This window comes from Kogia breviceps, chromosome 6, assembly GCF_026419965.1.
Source record: "Kogia breviceps isolate mKogBre1 chromosome 6, mKogBre1 haplotype 1, whole genome shotgun sequence".
Taxonomy (NCBI): domain Eukaryota; kingdom Metazoa; phylum Chordata; class Mammalia; order Artiodactyla; family Physeteridae; genus Kogia; species Kogia breviceps.
This window is the reverse complement of record NC_081315.1, coordinates 115,341,990-115,367,672: the sequence shown is the minus strand read 5'-3', so window position 1 is coordinate 115,367,672 and position 25,683 is coordinate 115,341,990. Positions and strand designations below refer to the sequence as shown.

Below are 25,683 nucleotides of genomic sequence, written 5' to 3'. Positions count from 1 at the left end.
CTCTTCCCTTGCGGAGCACAGGCTCCGGACACGCAGGCTCAGCGGCCACGGCTCAGGGGCCCAGCCGCTCCACGGCACGTGGGATCTTCCCGGACCGGGGCACGAACCCGCATCCCCTGCATCGGCAGGTGGACTCTCAACCACTGCGCCACCAGGGAAGCCCCAAATGCTTTTCATTCCCACAGCTGGGTTGTCCCCCTGCAGGCTTTCTTCTGCCTGCCCAGCTGATGATGTTTTTCTGGCTCCAGAAAACTTCCGAGATTTGTTACAAACAGTGCTTACAGGGGACAAAGGATTGCCCCAATTAAAACAACAACAACAACAAAACTAGGACAGTCTTGCAAGAATCCGAATGGGTCGCAGCCGACATGAACACTTTATGTTGTTTCTCTCTTCTTCATTCCCCCCATCACTAAACAAGAACATGTCATTGTTTTGAAAGCTTGGGAGTTAAACTAAGGTTTTTGCTGTGGCCAAAGGTCTATTGAATAGTCAGTGCTGCTCAGATACCTGAAACACTTTTTCTCATTTCATAATCACTGTTGCACTGGGAGGTTCTAAGGGATGGGAAGTAATTGGAAAATAATAAATTCAGCCCTAAATCGAAGTCTTGATTTAACAGGCCTTTGCTCCCTGCAGTTTTTTTGTGGTGTTTTTTTTTTTTTTTCGGTACGCGGGCCTCTCACTGTTGTGTCCTCTCCCGTTGCGGAGCACAGGCTCCGGACGCGCAGGCTCAGCGGCCATGGCTCACGGGCCCAGCCGCTCCGCGGCACGTGGGATCCTCCCGGACCGGGACACGAACCCGCGTCCCCCGCATCGGCAGGCGGACCCTCAACCACTGCGCCACCAGGGAAGCCCTCTCCCTGCAGTTTTAAGAATAACTGAAAAAAAAAAAAAAAAAAGGCTCAATTAGTTTAAATAAGATGCAGTAACATTTTATTTGTTCATTAGAATATTATTGAATTATCATAATTTGCATGATGGGATTTTGCTTATAACCCTGATTACACTGAGTTTAAGTAGACATAAAACTGTTGTCACAAAAATGGAATGAGAAGATGTTGTTTACAGTCTGTGTTTTCCGCCAGTATTCTGTTTTTTCCAACAGCTGCAGCAGCACATGCTGTTGGTATTTGGAGGCTTCTAGAAAGAGAAGTGGCCAAGTTTATTTTCCTAATCTCTAAATTCAGCACATAGGTCACCACTCAAACACCTTTTCTATGTGTGCATTAATAGTCATTATTAAACGCTCTCAGTCACGACACCTTACAAGGAGGCCTAAAAGCCAGGGCAGGGCTCGGATCCCCAAGTGTTCTGCCATTAGGCACATGTGATTTATCTGCAGAAGTTACTTAACCTCTCTTCACTTCATTGTTAAAACTGTAATAAATAGAGGTTCTAGATTAGCAAAAATATCCTTTATACTAAAAAAGAAATGCTCACTTCTGACAGACTTATTTTCAAGCTGTGTCCAATGTGTTCACTCTTATTTTAGTCCGTGTCATGGTGGTAATGATAACTAGCACTGCTATTTATGGGAACCACTGTATTTTTAGCCTAGAAAGGAGGCTGGGCAAAACTTCCTTTGTTTTTTGGCCTGATCATGGACCGCTCTCATGTTTTCTTAATTTATGGCCCATCATCTGCTATTATTAGATATCGCAAATGAATTTATCCCCTGAGTGTGACTAAAGCTAAGTCATGAATGAAATGATTCTGCATGAAGGCGAGTATTCCTGGATGCTCAGGCAACCAAATTTCTGATTCCGTTTTGGAACTTTTAGTACAGGAGAGGCATGTATAAAGTCTCTCCCTAATTCTTTCACTTGATTTCCAGTCTTCCACACAGACTGTCATTGTTCCTAAACTCAAGTAAATGAAGAACCATAAAAATTGACTATTAGTAATTTCCATAGCAGGTTAAGAAGATCAGTCTTATTCATTTATAAAATAAGTACCAGGGAAGCATATTATTATTTTTGTTAAATGGAAACTTAGACTAAGGTACTCAAATGTAAAAATCATCATTAAATGGGACCTTTGGAGGCCAAAGTAAGGGGAAAGTATTTTTCTGTAGGAAAGCTTCTTAATGACACTTTTATTAATGTATATAATTCCCTTCAGTGGTCTGCTAATTGCCACAGGTCACTTCTTCAGGATTCTCCATAACTACTTTAACTATGTGCTTTTCTTTCTATCTCTGTCTCTGTCTCAGTCTCTCTTCCAGTCTCCCTCCCTCGCCTAATATGATACCATTTCCAGACATGTTAAAAGGGTTAACGTAGGAAAAACCCGATAGCAAGCTGCAGAGCTTCATACTTGAGTTCAAAACTCTTTACTAAAAAATAATGCATTAGGCTGAGAACATGAGAATTGGTATTAATGGGTCAGAGTCATATTTTCTCCTGTTCTGTATTCTCTTGCTAATGGTTACACCAAGGGAAACTTTATGGCTGACTAGATCCATCCTGGGGGAACACTGATTTCAGATGTTTCTGAAATATCACTTGCTTTCCCTAAACTTGTTTCAAGCCATTTTTCTCATCCCTTCTTGATTTTATTCATATATAAAAAGGCTGTTTTTTGGAGCCAGGAGTTCCATAAGCATACTAGAAGCTGTGTAATATAACCTTTCATTTCAATTATTAAAATTTATTTTTTTTGTCATAGCACTCCTCTTAATATTATGTTCTGGGATTCCATTCCAAGGACAAGTTCACATTAACAATAACCTTCAATTAAAAAAAATACTGCATACTTTTTCTGCCTATATCACTTATATTTCAAGCCAATTAAAAGATATATTGCAACATAATAAAACTACCTGATACTTTTTGTCTCTTCCCTCTAAAAATTGGTGAGAATTTTACCATTCACAGAGTACTACTGTGCATATTACTTTTTGTAATAGCATCAAATACTTTCCATCTCAAGTATTTTCCATTTCAATATTTTCTGTTTCCCACCAACTGAGAATGGGAAGACTATGATGTGCCTTCTACAATTTTCTGCATAAATGAACTACTTTTAGCAAACAACTTGCTTTCTACCATACAGGCTATTTTTAAGGAATGGAATCAAGTATTATTCTATATTCAGAATCCCTTGAAGAGTCATTGTTTGAGTTGAATTGCACATGTTTTAGGTGGCATGTGTTTACTTCCACTGAAAGAACGTGTCCTATTTTTGAGGAAGGAAAAGAAACTTGTGAGACATCAGATGTTTCTTGCAAAACAATTTGGTGAAATAAATGTAAATGAATCAGAAACATGTGAATTGTATTTCAGTTTAAATTAGTGGGTTTAAATATGAAGGCCGTAAAGCGCTCAGTGGGGAAAGAGTGTAGCAAGTTGGGAAGTGACATTTGTTTTGTTTTCATCCATTTGGACTCTTGAAAATGGCCTAATACTCTGAATTCAACCTCATTCAGAGTCTCTGTTAAGTCTAATGATGGAGTTATAGAATGGGACAATAGTATTCCAATTAATTTTATAGCTTTATCTGGCTCCAGTTATAATGTGGGCGTCAAACATTGCCACTGTGCAATTTTTCAAAAGCACTTTCAGTTTGAAGTTAGAGGTTTTTCTATTCTCTTCTGAGGGTAAACAGTAAATTGTAATGATGCTAAAAGTGTATTTTTTTCATAGAACAACAATGTAAAGTTTTCAGAGTCACATATCAACTTCATATTTATTTCCTCTTTTAAGATGAACAGATCTAAATGGAAAACGGGGCAGAATGCATACACACGTACACAGGAGAAGGACACAGGGAGGAAAGGCGATGGAACAAAGTGAGAGAGAATGAGAGAGGGAGAAAGGAATAAGCAGTGCATGCAGGGGTGAGGTCATCAAAGCCTCATTTCAAAAGTAAAGCGCTCAAACCACACGACTTATTTTAGTGTCACAAAAATTTTATCCCATAGCTTTATAGTTATATCATTTATGCTTGCTTAAAAACAACTACATAGCTTCTTTTTATTTTTGTATTTTTCAACTTTAAAAAAATGCATTACTCTGAAAAGCAGGGAAAAAAATTTTAAAAAAAGGACTTACAAATAATTTTCCCTGTCAATATGCCTCAAAATGTGAGTACTGTAAGTTCAATGTGTGGTGTGATATTTCAGCTTCTCAACTCTCAGTCTCTGAAAACAGGGACATTTTAAGTGTTCCAGTAACTTGCAAGAGACAAGGAGTTTATATATATATATATATATATATATTCTTTTTTTTTGAGACAATATGACACTGCTTAAGTAGCCTTCTGAACATACAACTTGGTAGAGAAATGTAGGAACAGAAATCCTTTCTGTATAAGCTGAAGGTGCAGTAAACCATAGGGCTGTTTTTGTATGTTAAGAGCCTGCTTTTGTGTTTCCTGAGAACATGATGTTGTATCAATAACTGGAGTTCAGCATCTCTCTGACCACTCAGAACTCTGCAGCTGCTCACCACTGAGTCTGGAATGAAGATGCTGCTCCTTGATTTCTTTGTGCCAAAAGGTTCATCGCTTCGAACTCTTCTGAGCCGCGTCTCCCTTCTTTGCTCCTCCATCTCTTCCATAATCGGGCAGGAGATGTGTTTTAGCTGCTACCACAGCCCTTTGTTGCGTTATTTAACCTGCTCTTCATCCTAGTTTAGTGGATAAAAAACGGAGTGGCTAGGCTGTTTCATTTACACCTTAAATCAGTGGCAATATAACATTTAGAACTGGTTTTGAGCTCCCAGAGTCCCTCTTTAGGGCTTTACTAATCAACACAAAGTCTAAATCCTAACCCCTAATTTGTGTCAATGAAAATATATGAATAGTGTCAACTTTATCTTCGTCACCATCAACAGTAAATATTTTAAAAGTCCTCAATTAAGTAACTTACTACATAGTATCTCCGCTGAGCACATTATTACAATGGTATATATTTCCTTTGAGGAGGGAAGCATTGTGATTTATTTTCCATCATGATTTGGTGCAGTAACTTTTTGTTACAAGATCTAATCTTTGCTTTTGGTGTGGTTGTTCCACTTCATGACAGGCCTACCCTTGTAGCAGTGATAAGGAATGTGAAGTTGGGAGATATTGCCACAGTCCCCACCAAGGATCTTCGGCCTGCATGGTGTGTCGAAGGAAAAAGAAGCGCTGCCATAGAGATGGCATGTGTTGTCCTGGCACCCGCTGCAATAATGGTAAAGGTCTCGCTCATTGTTGGAGGGCCTCTTTCCTTTCATGTAGGAGGCCTGGCTACCAAGTTAGGCTGCCTTCTCCTTAGTCAGACTCCTGAAATGTAAGGAGCCTTTCAAAATTGGCAGGAATGGGATCAGGGTTTAGATATGTATGAGATTACCTGGATTCCCTCTCAAGTCTTAGTTTTCCTGGGCTCTGATCATCTCCTATAACTTATAATCTATGCTGAGCTAGGATTTGCCATATTGAAATGTTGCATATAAATAGCTAGATGTTCTGTTCCACTAAACTCTTAAGCAAATATGTGCAAAGGAACCAAAGAAAGGAACATGCTGTGATTTAGCAATACACTTGTGAATCTGTTTCCCATTTCCATACTAGTTTCATACTTTTACTCTTATGCTCAAGGTGCCCTCTTTTGAAGGCCCTACCCCGTGGCATATGCACAAATGCTGACGGAGTGATTGTTTCCTCCAAAAGGAGACATAGGAGTCTATTCCCTGGCCTTCACCCAATCTCAATGAGCTTAGAGGTAGACAATTCAGCATTAATGATAAAATGAAGAACCACCACCAACACATGGTCAAACCATTAAATAATTGCAGAAGGTGATCAGAAACATACACTTAGTCATACAAAACAACATAATCAGGCTCATATTCCTATACTTACTCCTGACCTCTGGGCATAGTCCTATTGGAAGCACCCTGGGCAAGAAGAAGTGAAGGGAAGAAGAAGACCTCATACCATTAGAGGTGTTTACCATGTAGACAAGGATTATACTGTTGATTGAAAAAGGAACCTTGATCTTTTTCTGATCAGATGTCTGATTAGACAGTTTTAAGGTATTAAGAGCTAATAATAATTTAATACTTTACTATGTCACTATTCTAAGCACTTCACATGTATTCACAGTAATTTAGTGAAATGAATTCTGTTTTCATCCTTATTTTTGCCCAAGGTCACTTGGTCTTGAGGGTGGCAAGATTCAAATCAAGAAAGCCTGGCTCAGGATCAAACTATTCAATTCGCAGTCTGGACAAATACGTAAATCAATGAATAGATGAATGAATAGACAGATGATAGATAAATGGCTTCATACCTCACATCGGCAGAATACTTGGATAAGAATCACACTTTAGAGAATTGAATAAGTCTAACTGATTACCTGACCATCTCCAGGCATCTGTATCCCCGTCACGGAGAGCATCTTAACTGCTCACATCCCAGCTCTGGACGGCGCTCGGCACAGAGATGGAAACCACGGTCACTACTCAAACCACGACTTGGGATGGCAGAATCTAGGAAGAACACACACTAAGATGTCACATATAAAAGGTAGGGATATCTGTAGTTCTGTGTTTACTTTTTCTTGTTTTATAATGCAGTAAAAGAAAAATATCGATAGTTAATTCAATTGGTTTTGTGTGCAATTTGAAAAAAATATTGGGAAGTTACTTTAATGGCAAGATTTTAACTGAATTTCTTAATTCTTAATTTTGAGGATGCTAGAGGTTTCTTAGAGCTCTTAAATTGTTAGAAAATACATATTACAAGAATTGCAGTACCCCAATTAACCATGCCATTTTCTAAACAGCCTTTTTACAGGATGTTTAGAATAAATCTTTTATACAAGCATTTCTCTTCCATATTCAAGCATAAAGCATTCCAAAAAATAAATGGCAAAGTGTTTGCTGCCATATGATTAAATCACTGAGATTTAGAGTCTTTTTCTCATCTTTGCAGATTCAAAAATTGTATTTCAATCAGATAATATACTTTAAAAATTGCCAGTGTTAATAATTGTATTAACAATCAGATAATATACTGCGCATAAACCAATTTACCCAAAATAATTGAGATTACATATGCCTATAAAATGCCCTTCCTTGTGTCAAAATATTTGGGGAGCCTAATCACTAACAGTAAAATTTTAAAGTATGAAATTATTGAACCCAGTTATTAATAGCAAAATTTTGAAAAATAGAACTACCTACATTTTTTTTGTTTTGAAATACCTGTATTTTTAAAGGAAGGTTTTGCAAGTGTATTCTGTGGAGCACTATTCTTTCAAGGCATTCTGTGATTGAAAGAACCCTGTGTTCAAGAGTTTCGTAATAAGGTATCTCCCCATTTCTGGAACTTTATAATTAACATTGATATATTGAAGTCCAGCAATGAGGAAAACTGGTTAACTTTTTTAAACATTGTATTTCCCTGGTTTACTTGACCACAAAACCATTTCCCCACATTTTCACCTTCTGCAGAGCTAGGTATCCTAGAGAATATCTGACCTGTTAGTCCAACCTGGAATACTAATGGTCAAATCAACAGGGCTAAAGAGACTGACAATTCCTCTTCAATTATCCCTTGTCTACACTCCCTGAAGGCCTGAGTGCTTTACCCACATCTCCTATTTCTAGTCCGCCAAATTCACATGCATTTGTTAGTACGTGAGTATCCTTCTTTATTCTGACAGATATCTGTGTCACGGTACAGTTTCAAATTTATTGCTTTTATCTAATTATATGTGGAATTTTCTGATGGCAGCCAGTAATAAATCTTATACAACTCAGCTAGTGAGTTGCATCCACATCACACGGTGGAACTGGTGACATCTGGGATGACAGCTAACCTTTTAGAACAGGCTTGGCACATTATGGCCTGTGAGCCAAGTCTGTCCTGCCGCCATTTTTGTAAATAATGTTTTATTGTAACACAGACTTGCCCATTCACTTAGGCATTATCTATGGCGGTTTTTATGATACAACAGCAGGATGAGGAGCTGTGACACAGATCACATGGCCTAAAAAGTTTAAAGTATTTACAATCTGGCAGGTTACAAAGAAGCTTGTTGACTAGTACTTTTTTATAAAGATTACACATCAATGCAACTGTGATGTGTGGGTGTTCTTTGCTGACTTGATTGTTTTTCTGAATTAAATACCCCGATTTGTGCTCCTACATCATTTTTATGATGGGTTCTTGGTTGACCCTGGGGCTCTCTGCCCTTGCTCTGCTCCACTGTGTATCTCAGCTTTTTATAGACTTCATTTCCTGGGCTCCCTGTCAGATGGCTTCTGACCACATGGGTTTGGCTGTGGTGAGACTGAGAGGTAGAGGAAGGGAAAAGTGAACAGATTCTCTCTGCCTCAGGTAGTGTTTCTGGCAGAGCTGTACCTCGCTGGGGCCTCAGCTCCTGCCAGGTGGGCCTGTTGGGATTCCAGTTCCCCCCCTTGCGCTATTCAGATCCCACGGGCTCCTTTGGATCCTCCAGACTAAATGTGGTAGCGGCTTCCTGTTGTGTTACTTTACCATCCTCTAGTACTTCTTAGCCCTGCCACTCACTACCTATGTGACCAGCTCTCTGCATTAAATATCTTCTCTTTTGAATACTCAGAGATTCTGTGTTCCTGGCTAGATTTTAACTGATACACCGTCTTTAGGAGTCCCAGACAATTACAGCCTTCTCCTTGAATCAGAGTTTGTTTACTCTTTCCAAGAAGGTACCAAATTAATTAATTTGAAAGCAATTCTGTTTACTTATTTTCACTCACCTAGTAAACAAAAAAAGAACAGAGAAATATCTAAAGTGTCATGGTAAACTCTTTTGGTCATCTCTGTAGGGCATGAAGGAGACCCCTGTCTACGATCATCAGACTGCACTGAAGGGTTTTGCTGTGCTCGTCACTTCTGGACCAAAATCTGCAAACCAGTGCTCCATCAGGGAGAAGTCTGTACCAAGCAACGCAAGAAGGGCTCTCACGGGCTGGAAATCTTCCAGCGGTGTGACTGCGCAAAAGGCCTGTCTTGTAAAGTATGGAAAGATGCCACCTACTCCTCCAAAGCCAGACTCCACGTGTGCCAGAAAATATGACCACCTCTGAGGGAGGAAAAGCATCACTAGCAGACTGTGAATCTGTGTATTTAATACATTATAGCATGGGGGAAAACAGGATTTGGATTTCAGAAGGGCTAAAATGAGGAATGTCATAAGAATATAGATCACAGAAAGAGAAAGAAAATGGAGCAGATTAGAAAGGGTGACAAGTGTGGTACAATCAGTGTGTTTCCACCATGCACCTTGTTTATGTAAATAATGTACACATTTGTGAAAATGCTATGACTCAAAAAAAAAAAAAAGTGAAATTACTGACGAATACCGTGTGAGTTTCCAGCAGGTTAGGTTGTGCTAGAGGATCAGTTTCCTTCAAATTGGTGGTTGATTGCCTATAAAACTAACCTAAAAGCCATATTTCTCTTTAAAGTTGTACTTTAACAACAAAATACTCCCCATATATCCTGGCATACAATAGACTCTAAAACATGAAAAGAGGAGCTGTTGTTAAATAGGAAACGAAAGCGTGGAGCAGAGTTAATTTGCTACACAGAATCACCTTTTAATTTGGAACACTACTTCTTACCACTCAATTAAAGACCTTCGTAGATGATAAGAAAAACAGCAGTCAATATTTTCCAAATAATATCAAAATAATCACAGGTCTTTTGTCTAGTCCTTCAGAAAAAAACTCGTTTTTCCTCACTGCTTATTTACATTTTTTAAAACTTTAATTTCAATTATAATTAATAAGAACCAGTATAATAAGACAAAAACAATCCATTCAGATTCTAAAGGATCTAAATTGCATCTCTCTTGATTGTATGTGATTCCTACCCATTTTATTCTCCATATTATACACGTTATTTGTGAATAACACCAAGCAGAATTTTCAGATTGTAAAAGTTTTAAGATATAAAAGTTACTAGATCACAGTTTTTAAAGCTTTGGCATTCCCTATTTTTGATAGAATTGGACATTTATTCTTTACATACTCTGCAGTGTAGTAGGGTAAAGCTGATAAAAGAGATGAGCCACATGTGTCCTGCACTGAAGCACAGCAAGGAAATAAATAGGGAAAACGTTGTCAAGTGTCCAGGTTTTGGCAACACATAGATCGTATGTCTGAAGCACAAACTCACTTTTCATATTTGAAGCCAAAGGCTGCACAACCTAAATGGAAGTTTTCCATGGGATTTGCTATCACAATATTTACTACACAGATGAGTTCAGCGTCAGTTAACTACTTGACCTCAAAATATTTATTTTCTATTTTTGAGGTCCTAAAATAATCTTAATATAAGGAGGTCTCATTAAATGGACTCCAAGGCAGGTAGGATAGTAAGCTTCCATTGCCCTCGGTAAGCTTCTTTCTAACTGACTGGCACCATCTGATTTTTTCTGCACCAGCCTCTCTCTGCAACAGCTGTTTCTTCTCCAAAGATACAGTTTCTGTTTTCTGCAGTCATTGAGATTAAAAAAATATAAATGGAATAACTTGTAAAATGTACATTTTGCTAATCTATAGAAACCACAGGTTCTAAATTCTTTGAATCCATTTTATTACTTTTTTACTTTACTCAGTTCTAAATATTACGTCTAGAGCATAAAGCAAAAAAGTTATCTTATAGTTGTTACTTTTGACCTTTTCTTTTATAGACCTTAAGTCACTCCTTAATTTTCTTTTACTTAAATCCCAGTTGCAGTCTCACATTCAAGTTCTCCCAGTAGAAACTCAACCTGAGCCTGCACGTCTATTAAGAATTTCAGCTTCCCACATACATTTACAAGTATGATTAAGATTTACATTTCCCCCACATGTCTGTTCAAACTTATTAGCTCATCTATCCAAGAACCAAAGTCTGTACACAAGCAGGTTTCTATAAGCTTGGCAACATGAAAATGGAACATTTTAGTCAAACATTTCTTATATAGCAATCTGGTTTCTGCATTTTTTTCCTTATGTACATCCCTTCAAAAATTATTATTTGAAGTAATTTATTTACAGGAAATGTTAATGAGATGTATTTTCTTATAGAGATATTTCTTACAGAAAGCTCTGTAGCAGAATATATTTGCAGCTATTGACTTTGTAATTTAGGTGAAATGTATAATAAGATAAAATATATTAAATTTTTCTCCTCCAAAAATGGAATTCAAACTTCCTTGTGTTTTGCTTATGGGAAAAACTTTTAAAGAATCATAGATTCTCTGAGTTCAAGTGGACTGGGTCTGATGTTGCAGTCTTAGTTGAAATCCTTTGGATGACATCACCATGAGCTGATCCAAGGCAGTTTTACTATTACTGAAGGTGCTTACTTCATGACAGGACAGCTGTAATTGTTTGTTTGAAAGTTCTTTTTTCATTAAACTAAAGTATTCCAGCCTGTGCTTACCACCCATTTATTCTTACTTTGCCTTCTGGAACATTTTAGAACACAGACTCTCCACAAACCTCTTTAAAACACTTGAAGTCACCTACCATATTTCCTATAATCTTCTCTCCAGGTTAGGATTTCCCACAATAGAGATGCCAACATGCTTAGGGTACTGGTTCATTCCTCAATGGCACAAAGAAAATACAAAATATCTTTATCCCTATATAGCTATAGACTGGCCCTGTGTGAACTAAAATCTACTTCCTAGGAAGGTCTTTCCTCTGCTTCCTGAATACAAAGATGTCAGGAGTGTTTCACAAACATTATTCACCAATTATGAGACCAGGAGTGGTTGCAAGAGTCCATGTTGTATTAGAGATGTTAATGGGCTGGAAATGTGGAAAATAAACATTCTGTGACATAGTGGAATGGACTGAGTACAGCTATGGCAGCTTAATGATGCTAAAACAGTCCTATAGCTAGAGGTCATGGTTGAAGACATCTCAAACACTGGTGAAATAATTCCCCACATTATTCTAATTAGTCACTTAGTATATTATTAAATAGTTATCCATTTCTTCAAATCGAGAACATTTATATTTCCAAGCTACAGTGTATTTTTAGATTATAAAAATCATATCGGTGATATTTTTCTTTTCCACTGAGCTCAGTGAGATGCTCTAGAAGTGACGAATTGTCCTGATTTCCTTTTTTAGCTAAGAAACAAAATACCCTATCATAGCCTCAGGAGTTGAGGAGGGGAAACAATCCATTACACCTTTCTCCTTCCCCAGATTCAGACCATTTGAGAAAAAGGTTAAGAAAGAAAGGCAGATGACAGATTACCCTATGGCTGATAAAGTTAATATTGGAAAGTGTGGCATGTATCTGTGGGCAAGAGGACACCAGAAAGAGACAGATTCTGTGCCCCTTCTCAGGCAATACTAGACATCAGTTTTACCTGTTGGAACTGCCCCTGTAAAACTTACAGTCTGGATGGCCACAACAGAATGATACACTTTCTTCTGGAAGTTAGTGCCAAAGAAGAAGGGTAGAGAAAGGACAGAACTATGCATTTCTCATCCAATAATCTCATTTGAAATTCTCTAAAGCTGGATAATTCATACCACATGAAAGGAGTGAGTGAGGGATGGAGTTGAGACAAAGATTATTATACACTCCACATTAAACTAACAAAGGATGAGAAAAGAAGACCCTCTCCCCATATTATTCCCCAGATCCTTATATTCTTAATCAATTGTACATAACCCTTTGTCTATGGTGAAGATATGGGTTTTAACCAAAATCTGAGAAGCTATCTACTAGGGTAGTACATGATGAGGTACCCAATGCCAACACTCCTTGCTTATGGATCCTCTCAGGACCAGTGGCAAGCAATTGAGATTTTATCCCTAGAAAATTGTAAAATGGATGAAAACAGTTCACTAATTCAATCAACCCTAGGATCACACTACACTCAGGACTGAAAAAAAACAAAACAAAAAACCCCAACAACCTCCTCTTTCTTTTTGCCATCAAAATTATGTCCATCATATTATCCAGTACAGTCAATCAGAGGTTCTGTAGTGAGATTACATGACACATGCGTATCTAATATTAAAATGTATAAAAGCACTTCCATCATAAAATTCTGACAAAACAGACATGCCATACTTTTGAATATAAATAAATCCTCTTCCTTTAAAAAATCCCTGGAAGAAATGAAAGTACAAAATTTAAATCTTCTTCAAAATAAGTTGAAGTCCAGAGAAATTATTCTATATTTGCTATCTTCAATGGACAACATAGAAGAAATGGACGAATTCATAGAAAGGTACAACCCTCCAAGACTGAACCAGGAAGAAATAGAAAATATGAATAGACCATTCACAAGTACTGAAACTGAAACTGTGATTTTAAAACTTCCAACAAAAGTCCAGGACCAGATGGCTTTACAGGTGAATTCTCTCAAACATTTAGAGAAGAGTTAACATCTATCATTCTGAAACTCTTCCAAAATACTGCAGAAGAAGGAACACTCCTAAGCTCATTCTATGACGCCACCATCACCCTTATACCAAAACCAGACAAAGATATCACAAAAAAAGAAAATTACAGGTCAATATCACTGATGAGCAAAGATGTAAAAATACTCAACAAAATACTACCAAAGTGAATCCAAGGACACATTAAAAGGATCATTCACCATGATCAATTGGGATTTATCCCAGGGATGCAAGGATTCTTCAATGTCCGCAAGTCAGCCAGTGTGATACACCACATTAGCAAACTGAATAAAAACCATATGATTGACCTTCAAGATGGCAGAGGAGTAAGACATGGGGATCACCTTGCTCCCCACAAATACATCAGAAATACATCTACATGTGGAACAACTCCTACAGAACACCTGGTGAAAGCTGACAGAAGACCTCAGACCTCTCAAAAGGCAAGAAACTCCCAACGTACCTGGGTAGGGCAAAAGAAAAAAGAAAATACAGAGACAAAAGAATAGGGACAGGACCTGCACCAGTGGGAGGGAGCTGTGAAGGAGGAAAAGTTTCCACACACTAGGAAGCCCCTTCACTGGCTGAGACGGGGGGAGGGGGTTGGAGGGTGGGGGTGTAGCTTCGGAGCCATGGAGGAGAGCACAGCAACAGGGGTGCAGAGGGCAAAGCGGAGAGATTCCCGCACAGAGGATCAGTGCCGACCAGCACTCACCAGCCTGAGAGGCTTATCTGCTTGCCCACTGGGGCAGGTGGGGGCTGGGAGCTGAGGCTGGGGCTTCAGAGGTCAGATCCCAGGGAGACGACTAGGGTTGGCGGCGTGAACACAGCCTGAAGGGGGACAGTGCGCCATAGCTAACCAGGAAGGAGCACGGGAAAAAGTCTGGAACTGCCTAAGAGTCAAGAGACCATTGTTTTGGAGTGCGCAAGGAGAGGAGATTCAGGATACCGCCTAAACGAGCTTCAGAGATGGGCGTGAGCCATGGCTATCAGCGCGGACAGCAGAGATGGGCATGAAACGCTACGACTGTTGCTGCACCAAGAAGCCTGTGTGCAAGCACAGGTCACTATCCACACCCCTCAGGGAGCCTGTGCAGCCCGCCACTGCCACCGTCCTGTGATCCAAGGACAACTTCCCCGGAAGAACACATAGCATGCCTCAGGCTGTTGCAATGTCACGCCGACTTCTGCCACCACAGGCTCAACACGTATTCCGTACCCCACCCTCACCACAGCCTGAGTGAGCCAGAACTCCCTAATTAGCCTCTGCTTTAACTCCGTCCTGTCTGAGTGGGGAACAGATGCCCTCAGGCGACCTACATGCAGAGACAGGGCCAAATCCAAAGCTGAACCCCAGGAGCTGTGCGAACAAAGAGAAAGGGAAATTTCTCCCAGCAGCCTCAGGAGCAGTGGATTAAATCTCCACAATCAACTTGATGTACCCTGTATCTGTGGAACACCTGAATAGACAATGAATCATCCCAAACTTGAGGCTGTGGGACCAACTATAGACTTGGGGTTTGCTGTATGCAACTGACTAGTTTCTGATTTGTATGTTTATCCTAGTATAGTTTTTAGTGTTTGTTATCACTGGTGGATTTGTTTATTGGTTTGCTTGTTCTCCTCTCTTTTCTTTATTACTTTAAAATTTTTATTTTAATAATATTATTTTTCATTTAAATAACCTTATTTATTTTTCTTTCTTTCTTTCCTCCATTTTTTTCTGAGCTGTGTGGCTGACAGGATCTTAGTGCTACAGCCAGGTGTCAGTCCTGAGCCTTTGAGGTGGGAGAGCCAAGTTCAGGCATCAGACCACCTGAGACCTCCTGGTCCCACATAATACCAATAGGCAAGAGCTCTCCCAGAGATCACCGTCTCAACGCCAAGACCTATCTCCACTCAACGACCAGCAAGCTCCAGTGCTGGACACCCCATGCCAAACAACTAGCAAGACAAGAACACCCCCCCCCCCCATTAGCAGAGAGGCTGCCTAAAATCATACTAAGTTCACAGACACTCCACAACACACCACTGGATGTGGTCCTGCCCACCAAAAAGACAAGATCCAGCTTCATCCACCAGAACACAGGCACCAGTTCACTCCACCAGGAAGCCTACACAACCAATGGAACCAACCTTACCCACAGGGGGCAGACACCAAAAACAACCTGCAACCAGCGAAAGGGAGACGCCAAACACAGTAACTTAAGCAAAATGAAAAGACAGAGAAATACACAGCAGATGAAGGAGCAAAGTAAAAACCCACCAGATCAAACAAATGAAGAGGAAATAGGCAGCCTACCTGAAAAAGACTTCAGAGTAATGACAGTAAAGATGATCCAAAATCTTGGAAGTAGAATGGAAAAAGCACAAGAACCGTTTAACAAGGAAGTAGAAGAACTAAAGAGCAAACCAACAATGATGAACGACACAATAAATGAAATTAAAAATTCTCTAGAAGGAATCAATAGCAGAATAAATGAGGCAGAAGAACGGATAAGTAACCTGGAAGATAAAACAGTGGAAATAACCACTGCAGAGCAGAATAAAGAAAAAAAAATGAAAAGAATTGAGGACAGTCTCAGAGACCTCTGGGACAACATTAAATGCACCAACATTCGAATTGTATGGGTCCCAGAAGAGGAAGAGAAAAAGAAAGGGACTGAGAAAATATTTGAAGAGATTATAGTTGAAAAATTCCCTAACATGGGGAAGGAAATAGTCAATCACGTCCAGGAAGTGCAGAGAGTCCCATACAGGATAAATCCAAGGAGAAACACGCCAAGAAACATATTAATCAAACTATCAAAAATTAAATCCAAACTAAAAATATTAAAAGCAGCAAGGGAAAAGCAACAAATAACATAAAACAGAATCCCCATAACGTTAAAAGCTGATCTTTCAGCAGAACCTCTGCAAGACAGAAGGGAGTGGCAGGACATATTTAAAGTGATGAAAGGGAAAAACCTACAACCAAGATTACTCTACCCAGCAAGGATGTCATTCAGATACAACAGAGAAATTAAAACCTTTACAGACAAGCAAAAGCTAAGAGAATTCAGCACCACCAAACTAGCTTTACAACAAATGCTAAAGGAGCTTCTCTAGGCAGGAAACACAAGAGAAGAAAAAGACCTACAATAATAAATCCAAAACAATTAAGAAAATGGTAATAGGAACATACATATCGATAATTACCTTAAATATAAATAGATTAAATGCTCCAACCAAAAGACATAGACTGGCTGAACGGATACAAAAAGAAGACCTGTATATATGTTGTCTACAAGAGACCCACTTCAGACCTAGGGACACATATAGACTGAAATTGAGGGGATGGAAAAAGATATTCCATGCAAATGGAAATTAAAAGAAAGCTGGAGTAGCAATTCTCATGTCAGGAAAAATAGACTTTAAAATAAAGACTATTACAAGAGACAAAGAAGGACACTACATAATGACCAAGGGATCAATCCAAGAACAAAATATAACAACTGTAAATATTTATGCACCCAACATAGGAGAACCACAACACGTAAGGCAAATGCTAACATCCATAAAAGGGGAAATTGACAGTAACACAATCATAGTAGGGGACTTTAACACCCCACTTTCACCACTGGACAGATCACCCAAAATGAAAATAAATAAGGAAACACAAGCTTTAAATGACACATTAAACAAGATGGACTTAATTGATATTTATAGGACATTCCATCCAAAAACAACAGAATACACTTTCTGCTCAAGTGCTCATGGCAGATTCTCCAGGATAGATCATATCTTGGGTCACAAATCAAGCCTTGGTAAATTTAAGAAAATTGAAATTGTATCAAGTATCTCTTCCAACCACAGTGCTATGAGACTAGACATCAATTACAGGAAAACACTGCAAAAAATACAAACACATAGAGGCTAAACAATACACTACTTAGTAACCAAGACATCACTGAAGAAATCAAAGAGGAAATTAAAAAATACCTAGACAACTGACAATGAAAACACGATGACCCAAAACCTATGGGTTGCACAAAAGCAGTTCTAAGAGGGAAGTTTATAGCAATACAATCCTACCTCAAGAAAATCAAGAAACATCTCAAATAAACAACCTAACCTTAAACCTAAAGCAATTAGAGGCAGAAGAACAAAAAAAACCCCAAAGTTAGCAGAAGGAAAGAAATTCTAAAGATAAGATCAGAAATAAATGAAAAAGAAATGGAGGAAATGAGAGCAAAGATCAATAAAACTAAAAGCTGGTTCTTTGAGAAGATAAACAAAATTGATAAACATTAGCCAGACTCATGAAGAAAAAAAGGGAGATGACACAAATTAATAGAATTAGAAATGAAAAAGGAGAAGTAACAACTGAAACTGCAGAAATACAAAGGACCATGAGAGATGACTACAAGCAACTATAGGCAGTAAAATGAGCAACCTGGAAGAAATGCACAAATTCTTAGAAAAGCACAACCTTCGGAGACTGAACCAGGAAAAAATAGAAAATATAAACAGAGCAATCACAAGCACTGAAATTGAAACTGTGATTACAAATCTTCCAACAAAAAAAGCCCAGGACCAGATGGCCTCATAGGCAAATTCTATGAACATTTAGAGAAGAGCAAACACCTATCCTTCTGAAACTCTTCCAAAAGACGGCAGAGGGAGGAACACCCCCAAACTCATTCTATGAGGTGACCATCCGCCTGATACCAAAACCAGACAAAGATGTCACAAAGAAAGAAAACTACAGGCCAATATCACTGATGAACATAGATGCAAAAATCCTCAACAAAATACTAGCAAACAGAATCCAACAGCACATTACAAGGATCATACAAAATGATCCAGTGGGGTTTATCCCAGGAATGCAAAGGTTCTTCAATATATTCAAATCAATCAAGGTGATAAACCATATTAACCAACTGAAGGATATAAACCATACATAATCTCAATAGATGCAGAAAAGCTTTTGACAAAACTGAATACCCATTTATGATAAAAACCCTCCAGAAAGTAGGCATAGAGGGAACTTACCTCAACATAATAATGGCCATATATGACAAACCCACAGCCAACATCCTTCTCAATGTTGAAAAACTGAAACCATTTCCACTAAGATCAGGAACAAAACAAGGCTGTCCACTCTCACCACCATTATTCAATATAGTTTTGCAAGTTTTAGCCACAGCAATCAGGGAAGTAAAAGAAATAAAAGGAATCCAAATCAGAAAAGAAAAAGTAAAACAGTCACTGTTTGCAGATGACATGATACTATACATAGAGAATCCTAAAGATGCTACCAGAAAACTACTAGAGCTAATCAATGAATTTGGTAAAGTAGCAGGAAACAAAATTAATGCACAGAAATCTCTTGCATTCCTATACACTAATGATGAAAAATCTGAAAGAGAAATTAAGGAAACACTCCCATTTACCACTGCAACAAAAAGAATAAAATACCTAGGAATAAACCTACCTAAGGAGACAAAAGACCTATATGCAGAAAACTATAAGACACTGATGAAAGAAATTAAAGATGATACAAACAGATGGAGAGATATACCATGTTCTTGGATTAGAAGAATCAACATTGTGAAAATGACTATACTACCCAAAGCAATCTACAGATTCAATGCAATCCCTATCAAACTACCACTGGCATTTTTCACAGAACTAGAGCAACAAATTTCACAATTTGTATGGAAACACAAAAGATCCTGAATAGCCAAAGCAATCCTGAGAAAGAAAAACGGAGCTGGAGGAATAAGGCTCCCTGACTTCAGACTGTACTACAAAGCTACATTAATCAAGGAAGTATGGTAGTGGCAGAAAAACAGAAATATAGATCAACGGAACAGGATAGAAAGCCCAGAGATAAACCCATGCACATATGGTCATCTTATCTTTGATAAAAGATGCAAGAATATACAATGGAGAAAAGACAGCCTCCTCAATAAGTGGTGCAGGAAAAACTGGACAGCTACATGTAAAAGAATGAAATTAGAACACTTCCTAACACCATACACAAAAATTAATTCAAAATGGACTAAAGACCTAAATGCAAGGGCAGACACTATAAAACTCTTAGAGGAAAACATAGGCAGAACACTCTATGACACAAATCACTCTTTGACCCACCTCCTAGAGAAATGGAAATAAAAACACAAATAAACAAATGGGACCTAATGAAACTTAAAAGCTTTTGCACAGCAAAGGAAACCATAAACAAGACCAAAAGACAACCCTCAGAATGGGAGAAAATATTTGCAAATGAAGCAACGGACAAAGGATTAATCTCCTAAATATACAAGCAGATCATGCATCTCAATATCAAAAAAACAAACAACCCAATCCAAATATGGGCAGAAGACCTAATTAGACATTTCTCCAAAGAAGATATACAGATTGCCAACAAACACATGAAAGCATGCTCAACAGCACTAATAATTAGAGAAATGCAAATCAAAACTACAATGAGGTGTCACCTCAGACTAGTCAGAATGGCCATAATCAAAAAATCTACAACCAAAAAGGCTGGAGAGGGTGTGTTGAAAAGGGAACCCTCTTGCACTGTTAGTGGGAATGTAAATTGATACCGCCACTATGGAGAACAGTATGGAGGTTCCTTAAATAACTAAAAATAGAACTACCATATGACCCAGCAATCCCACTACTGGGCATATACCCTGAGAAAACCATAATTCAAAAAGAGTCATGTACTACAATGTTCACTGCAGCACTATTTACAATAGCTAGGCCATGGAAGCAACCTAAGTGTCCATCGATAGATGAATGGATAAAGATGTGGCACATATATACAATGGAATATTACTCAGCCATAAAAAGAAACGAAATTGAGTTTTTTGTAGTGAGGTGGATGGACCTAGAGACTGTCATACAGAGTGAAGTAAGTCAGAAAGAGAAAAACAAATACCATATGCTAACACATATATATGGAATCAAAAAAATGTTCTGAAGAACCTAGGGGCAGGACAGGAATAAAGATGCAGATGTAGAGAATAGATATGAGGACACAGGGAAGTGGAAGGGTAAGCTGGGATGAAGTGAGAGAGTGACACTGACATATATACACTACCAAATCTAAAATAGCTAGCTAGTGGGAAGCAGCCGCATAGCACAGGGAGATCAGCCCTGTGCTTTGTGACCTCCTAGCGGGGTGGGATAGGGAGTGTGAGAGGGAGACACAAGAGGGAGGGGATATGGTGATATATGTATGCATATGGCTGATTCACTTTGTTATAAAGCAGAAACTAACACACCCTTGTGAAGCAATTATACTCCAATAAAGATGTTAAGGAAAAAAAAATATGATCATCTCAATAGATTCAGAAAAAGCTTTTGACAAAATTCCACATTCATTTATATAAAAACTTTCCAGAAAGTGCACATTGCAGACCTTACCTCAATATAATAAAGGCCATATATGACAAACCCATAGCTAACATCATTCTCAATGGTGAAAAGCTGAAAGCATTCTCTCTAAGATCAGGAACGATGCAAGGATGTCCATTGTCACCACTTTTATTCAACATAATTTTGGAAGTCCTAGCTGTGGCATTCAGAGAAGAAAAAGAAATAAAAGGAATCCAAATTGGAAAAGGAGTGAAACTGTCACTGTTTGCAGATGACATGATACTATACATTTGCTATCTTCCTCTTTCGAATAAGGAGTCAAAGCAAATCAAAATTCAAAATTCTCAAGTTAATAGCTAAGGTATTTCTCCCTCATTCCATATTCTGCTCTGTCTCAGCCAGATGAGTTCTTTATTTTTTTCCACTTTTTAATTTAAAAAAATTCTTTTTACTGTAGGTCCTTGTTGGTTATCTATTTTAAATATAGCAGTGTATACATGGCAATCCCAAACTCCTAATCTGTCCCTCCCCGCTATACTTCCCCCCTGGTAACCATATGTTCATTCTCTAAGTCTATGTGTGCCAGAGAAGTTCTTGATGCCTGGGTGAAGTGGGACTCCTTCAACAGCTATGGCCTGGACAGTGTCTCACTGGAATGAGAGACTTTCACTTCTAATGAAATCCAATAAATCTTTAGGATGCACAAGATTAAGTAAAAACTGTCACCACATTTAGAATATAAGCCTATCTCTACTTCGTAGAGCAGGTATCTCAGGCAATGTGCTATTAACATATCTAGGACATGGTGTTGTCAAAGACCATAGCAAAGTTGCTTGGAATCTGAGTGAAGGAAGATGGATGGAGAAAATCTTTGTTTTTGCTTTGCTGAAAATGTTAACCAATCCAAATTAGTTGTCTGGAATTCATGACCTATATACTTAAAAACTTACTTGGGAAAAATGTCCTACCAAGACATTAGCTACTGCAGTATATTTTACCATCAAGTAGGGTGGGGAGGCAGGGAGAAGCCAGCTATGTTCTCCATCTACTTTTAGAGAGAGTGAGTGGTATTTGAGGCATTGCTGCCTTCAGGTAAAACTGGTCAAGTTTAGAAATTCACCATGGTGTAAGCCCCATTGTGGCTTCTTTCTCATGCACCCAGCATGTTCAAAGCATCACCAGTGCTTAACTGAGAATAGGTTTGGTTGGGCAATGTGGCCTCCACAGTATCTTGCAAGCTGACCTTTTTTAGGGGTGACCAGAGTGGCTGCTTCCACTTGGTGGGGAATTATTCCCTCAACCCTGCATTTGTTCTAATTGTAGAAGCACACCAACACATTCCTGAAATAAAAATGCTACAGATACTTCTGAAAATGATTTTAGTGAAGGGTGCCCAGGGGCAGAGAAGACAATCCCAACTTAACATTCTTTCACTCAACACAAACTCACGAAGAGGAACGTCTACCGTGCTTTTTGTAGACAGCGTTTTGTAGGCAGCTTTGTAGGCACAGTGGGCAGAAATAGAATCAAACCAAGAAAGTTCATCCATTCATCGTTTCTGCCCTCCAGTTATTTTTCAGGACAATAGCTAGGAGGCAGAAAGTTGCTAAATTACCATTGTATAAATACTACAGGAGACAGATATGAGCCCTATGAAGAAAACTGAAGCAGCATAAAGGAACAGAGGGAGACAAGTAGCAGTGTTTTAGACTTTGCAGTCAGGAAAGATCTCTTAAAGGAAGCAAATATCAGTAGAAACCTGAATGAAATGAGGGGTGGTCTGAAGAAATGGTGGCACAGGAAGAGCAAGGGCAAACATTTGACAATGGGAAGAAGTTGAGGGGGAGACTGGTATCAAATGGGTAACAGGGGGAGAGAAAGGAGATGAGGTCAGACAGAGTTGAGTCAGATTATGAAGACCCTTATTGACCATCATAAATACACTTATTTTGAAAGAGATATGAAGTTGGCAAGAGCTTTTGAGCCGGGGAGTAACATGAGCTGACATGCTTTGAAAGGATCACGTAAGCTGCTGCATAGAGAAGAGACTGGGGCATCTAGGCAAGAACTGCTGGTGACTTAACTGGTGAGGTAAGGTAGAGGTCCTGGCAGATATCGGACTTAGGATATGCTAGAGGTAGAGGCAACTGGATATGCTGCTGAACTGGATGAAGGTTGTGAGAGAAAGAGTAAGCCTCTTTAGCTTCACATGAGGATCAAAAACATAGAGAAATTATTGATGAGAAAAGAAAGGTTTAAAAAAACCACCTCTCTCCTGTACAGTGCCGTTGTCGTTAAGAAAAAATCTCCCTCAGTAGAATACTGACAATTCTTTAGAAAACTGCCCTCTGTACGTTTCTCACCAGCCATCTTGAGAACTTAAGAAAAAAGTATATGAAGGAGGAATTGCATCAACGAAAAGAGAGAACTTGTTGGATGCACTAAAGGAAGCAGTTGCAGACAATGGAAGAATGAGGGGGCATCAGGAAGATATAGAAAAGGGAACAAACAGGAACCAGAGACTGAGGAGAGAGAGTATAAGAAAGAGATGCATCGAGAGGTATGCTAGAAATCCTAAAGGGTGCTAATAAGAAGCTCCAACTTGATGCAGATGTCAAAGGGTGCCAAGGAAAACTTACGGGAAGGGAATTGTTGACTCACAGCAGTAGGTTTACAAAACTATTTTAGCAAAGGGTGTAGCTGAGGCAACACTCCTATTGACACCGGGCCAATGCGTTGCATTAAAGGGCAATTTGTCAAAGCAAGTCGTAGTTCTCTTTGAGTCTTAAGTAGTTGTATAGTATAGGACCTGGGGATTCTAACGAAATAACAATATGCAAGTAATTGAAATGCTTTCATGAGAAATACACTTACAATCATACCTCTCACACATACGTCATGAATACCACAGTGCACGACCTTTTAAAATTTCCTGGGGGTCAACATTTCTTACAGATGTCATGAACTTGTTTTATTTGTTCCACACCTTCCCACTTCACTGCACCTGCTACACCAGTCATCGTTCTGTGTTTAATGGCCAGCCTCCAGGGCCTAGTAACAGATGGAGAACATCAGATCAGCCAGTGCATATAAAATATTCTAAGTCCTACTTAAGCTGTTCAGGCAGACTTTGAAATGGAGATCATTTCATCTTCCATTTCTTTCTCTACCTTGCCTATTGCCCCTGGCAGCTGTGTTTTTCGCTTGTTCCAATAGCTATTTATTCTGTGCCCAATTGTATGCCATTACTTAAAGCTTATTTAGATAACAGGAAGACTAAGCAATGTCTATGGAAATTTCATAGAAATATTCAAGCTATTTAACACACATCCATGTCTTATAACTTTCTAAGACCCAAATATAGTGACGCTGCCTTTTATAATGCCTGAGAGGAATACACAGCAAAACGGTGTATTTTACATTTCAAGGCATCTTGTCTTCTCTATGGGGAGTAAATGCCCCAATACACTATGGACTTCAGTTTGGGACTGTTAAAAATCAACGTTAGCTAAGGACAAAACTGGGGAGGCTGTGCAAACTTTCCTTAAAATAAAGGTGTTTAAAAAAACACCTGAAAAGAGTATTTATTTCATAAATGAGTGTGAAGTCACTCAAAACACTGTTTTAAGGTTACAGACCAAGGTGGGTATCTGTTATTTAACAGGGAAAAACCAGGAAAAAAACCTACTCAGTGTTAAGAGTGGGATAGGCTGAAGAGAGAGACCACATGGAAGAAAGAGACAGGCAGAGGCAATTCAAGAAAATGTTCAGGGAGCAGGAGATATGTGAACTTTCCTTGGAAAAACTTTTGTTTTGGTAGCCTTGAAATAAGTCAAAGGAGCACCTGAAGAGAAGGACTGACTGGGTGGAAACTGGCTGTTATGGGTGGGGCCTTCACAGAAAAAACAGTGATTTGAAGAGACTACCCAAAAGGAACATTGTGCTAGTCCAACATTCCTTTCTGATGCTTCAGGTCATCTTACTGAGAATCCAGCTATTACCTCATCGTCAATTGGCAAAGAAGAGTGTTCATAAGGATTCTCCCATAGGAAACATAAGCGATAGTGATGATAGTAATCATTATTATTTACGTAGCACTTCTTACTTTGCTTCAGAAATGTCATCAAATGTGTTACTACGCTTGATTCCTTGCAATATGCTTGCAACTCCGGTCTGTTCTCAATGTTGACTATGTATCAGGCTCTGGATTAGTGATGTATCTCCATCATCACAGTGGTTGTAGTGGGCAATCACTCTACAGCAAAGAAGGGTGGAACCAAGATTTGAGACTCTATGACTCTCTGATGCCAGACTCTGCACTCTGATCAATTAGCCTATGCTGCCTCCATTTGGAGATAATGACCCCTTTCAGGATTATGGGGGATTCTGTGGCTTGCCTGCTGTCACAGAGCTCTTAAGTATCAGCGCTGATGCTAAAGGATGTCTTTCATGACCATTTCTTCACTCCAAGATTTGCTGGGTACTTCCTAAAGCAGTTTCCTTATTTCCCCTGAAATCACAGTAGTCAGTGCTGGAATTTGGGCTAATTGGAGAATATATCATTTTCTCCCCAGCAGATACTCCTTCCCACTGACTTCTTTTCAGGGGACAAATCTGTCTAGTATTTTAGACAATGTTACCAAGAACAGCTTATGGCTATGTAACAGTTTATAAAGTTTACAAATAAATGATCTATCATTTGATAGGTGGACAACTGAAAGGTAATTTAAATGTTCAAAATTTCACAATAAGAATGGAAAGCAGGAATGGGATTTTTCAAAGCAGGATTTGGAGAATATATGGCTGAAATTAGCTTTGGTATGACTAACACATTAAAATAGTGATTGAATCTCCATCCCAGCTTACCTCACATTCTGCTGTGAAACGTAATTCATATCAGAAAATTGAT

General features: G+C 38.9%; 1 protein-coding gene and 1 long non-coding RNA gene across 3 annotated transcripts in view; one reads left to right on the top strand and one right to left on the bottom strand.

The window, feature by feature from the left end:
• Window positions 1–11,396, top strand: part of DKK2 (dickkopf WNT signaling pathway inhibitor 2) — a 107,006-nt gene extending 95,610 nt beyond the window's left edge. Inside the window, exons 2-4 of one of the 2 annotated variants that reach the window (XM_059066499.2) lie at window positions 5,030–5,180; window positions 6,361–6,516; window positions 8,805–11,396. In XM_059066499.2, the coding sequence (XP_058922482.1) occupies window positions 5,030–5,180; window positions 6,361–6,516; window positions 8,805–9,055 (558 nt within the window). In that variant the 3' untranslated portion in view covers window positions 9,056–11,396. The remainder of the gene's footprint in view (window positions 1–5,029; window positions 5,181–6,360; window positions 6,517–8,804) is intronic. The other variant, XM_059066498.2, reaches the window with a different exon arrangement.
• Window positions 1–25,683, bottom strand: part of LOC136794397 (uncharacterized) — a 304,826-nt gene that overhangs the window by 38,321 nt on the left and 240,822 nt on the right. The window contains exon 4 of the long non-coding RNA XR_010841129.1: window positions 6,347–6,479. This is a non-coding gene — a long non-coding RNA (uncharacterized lncRNA). The remainder of the gene's footprint in view (window positions 1–6,346; window positions 6,480–25,683) is intronic.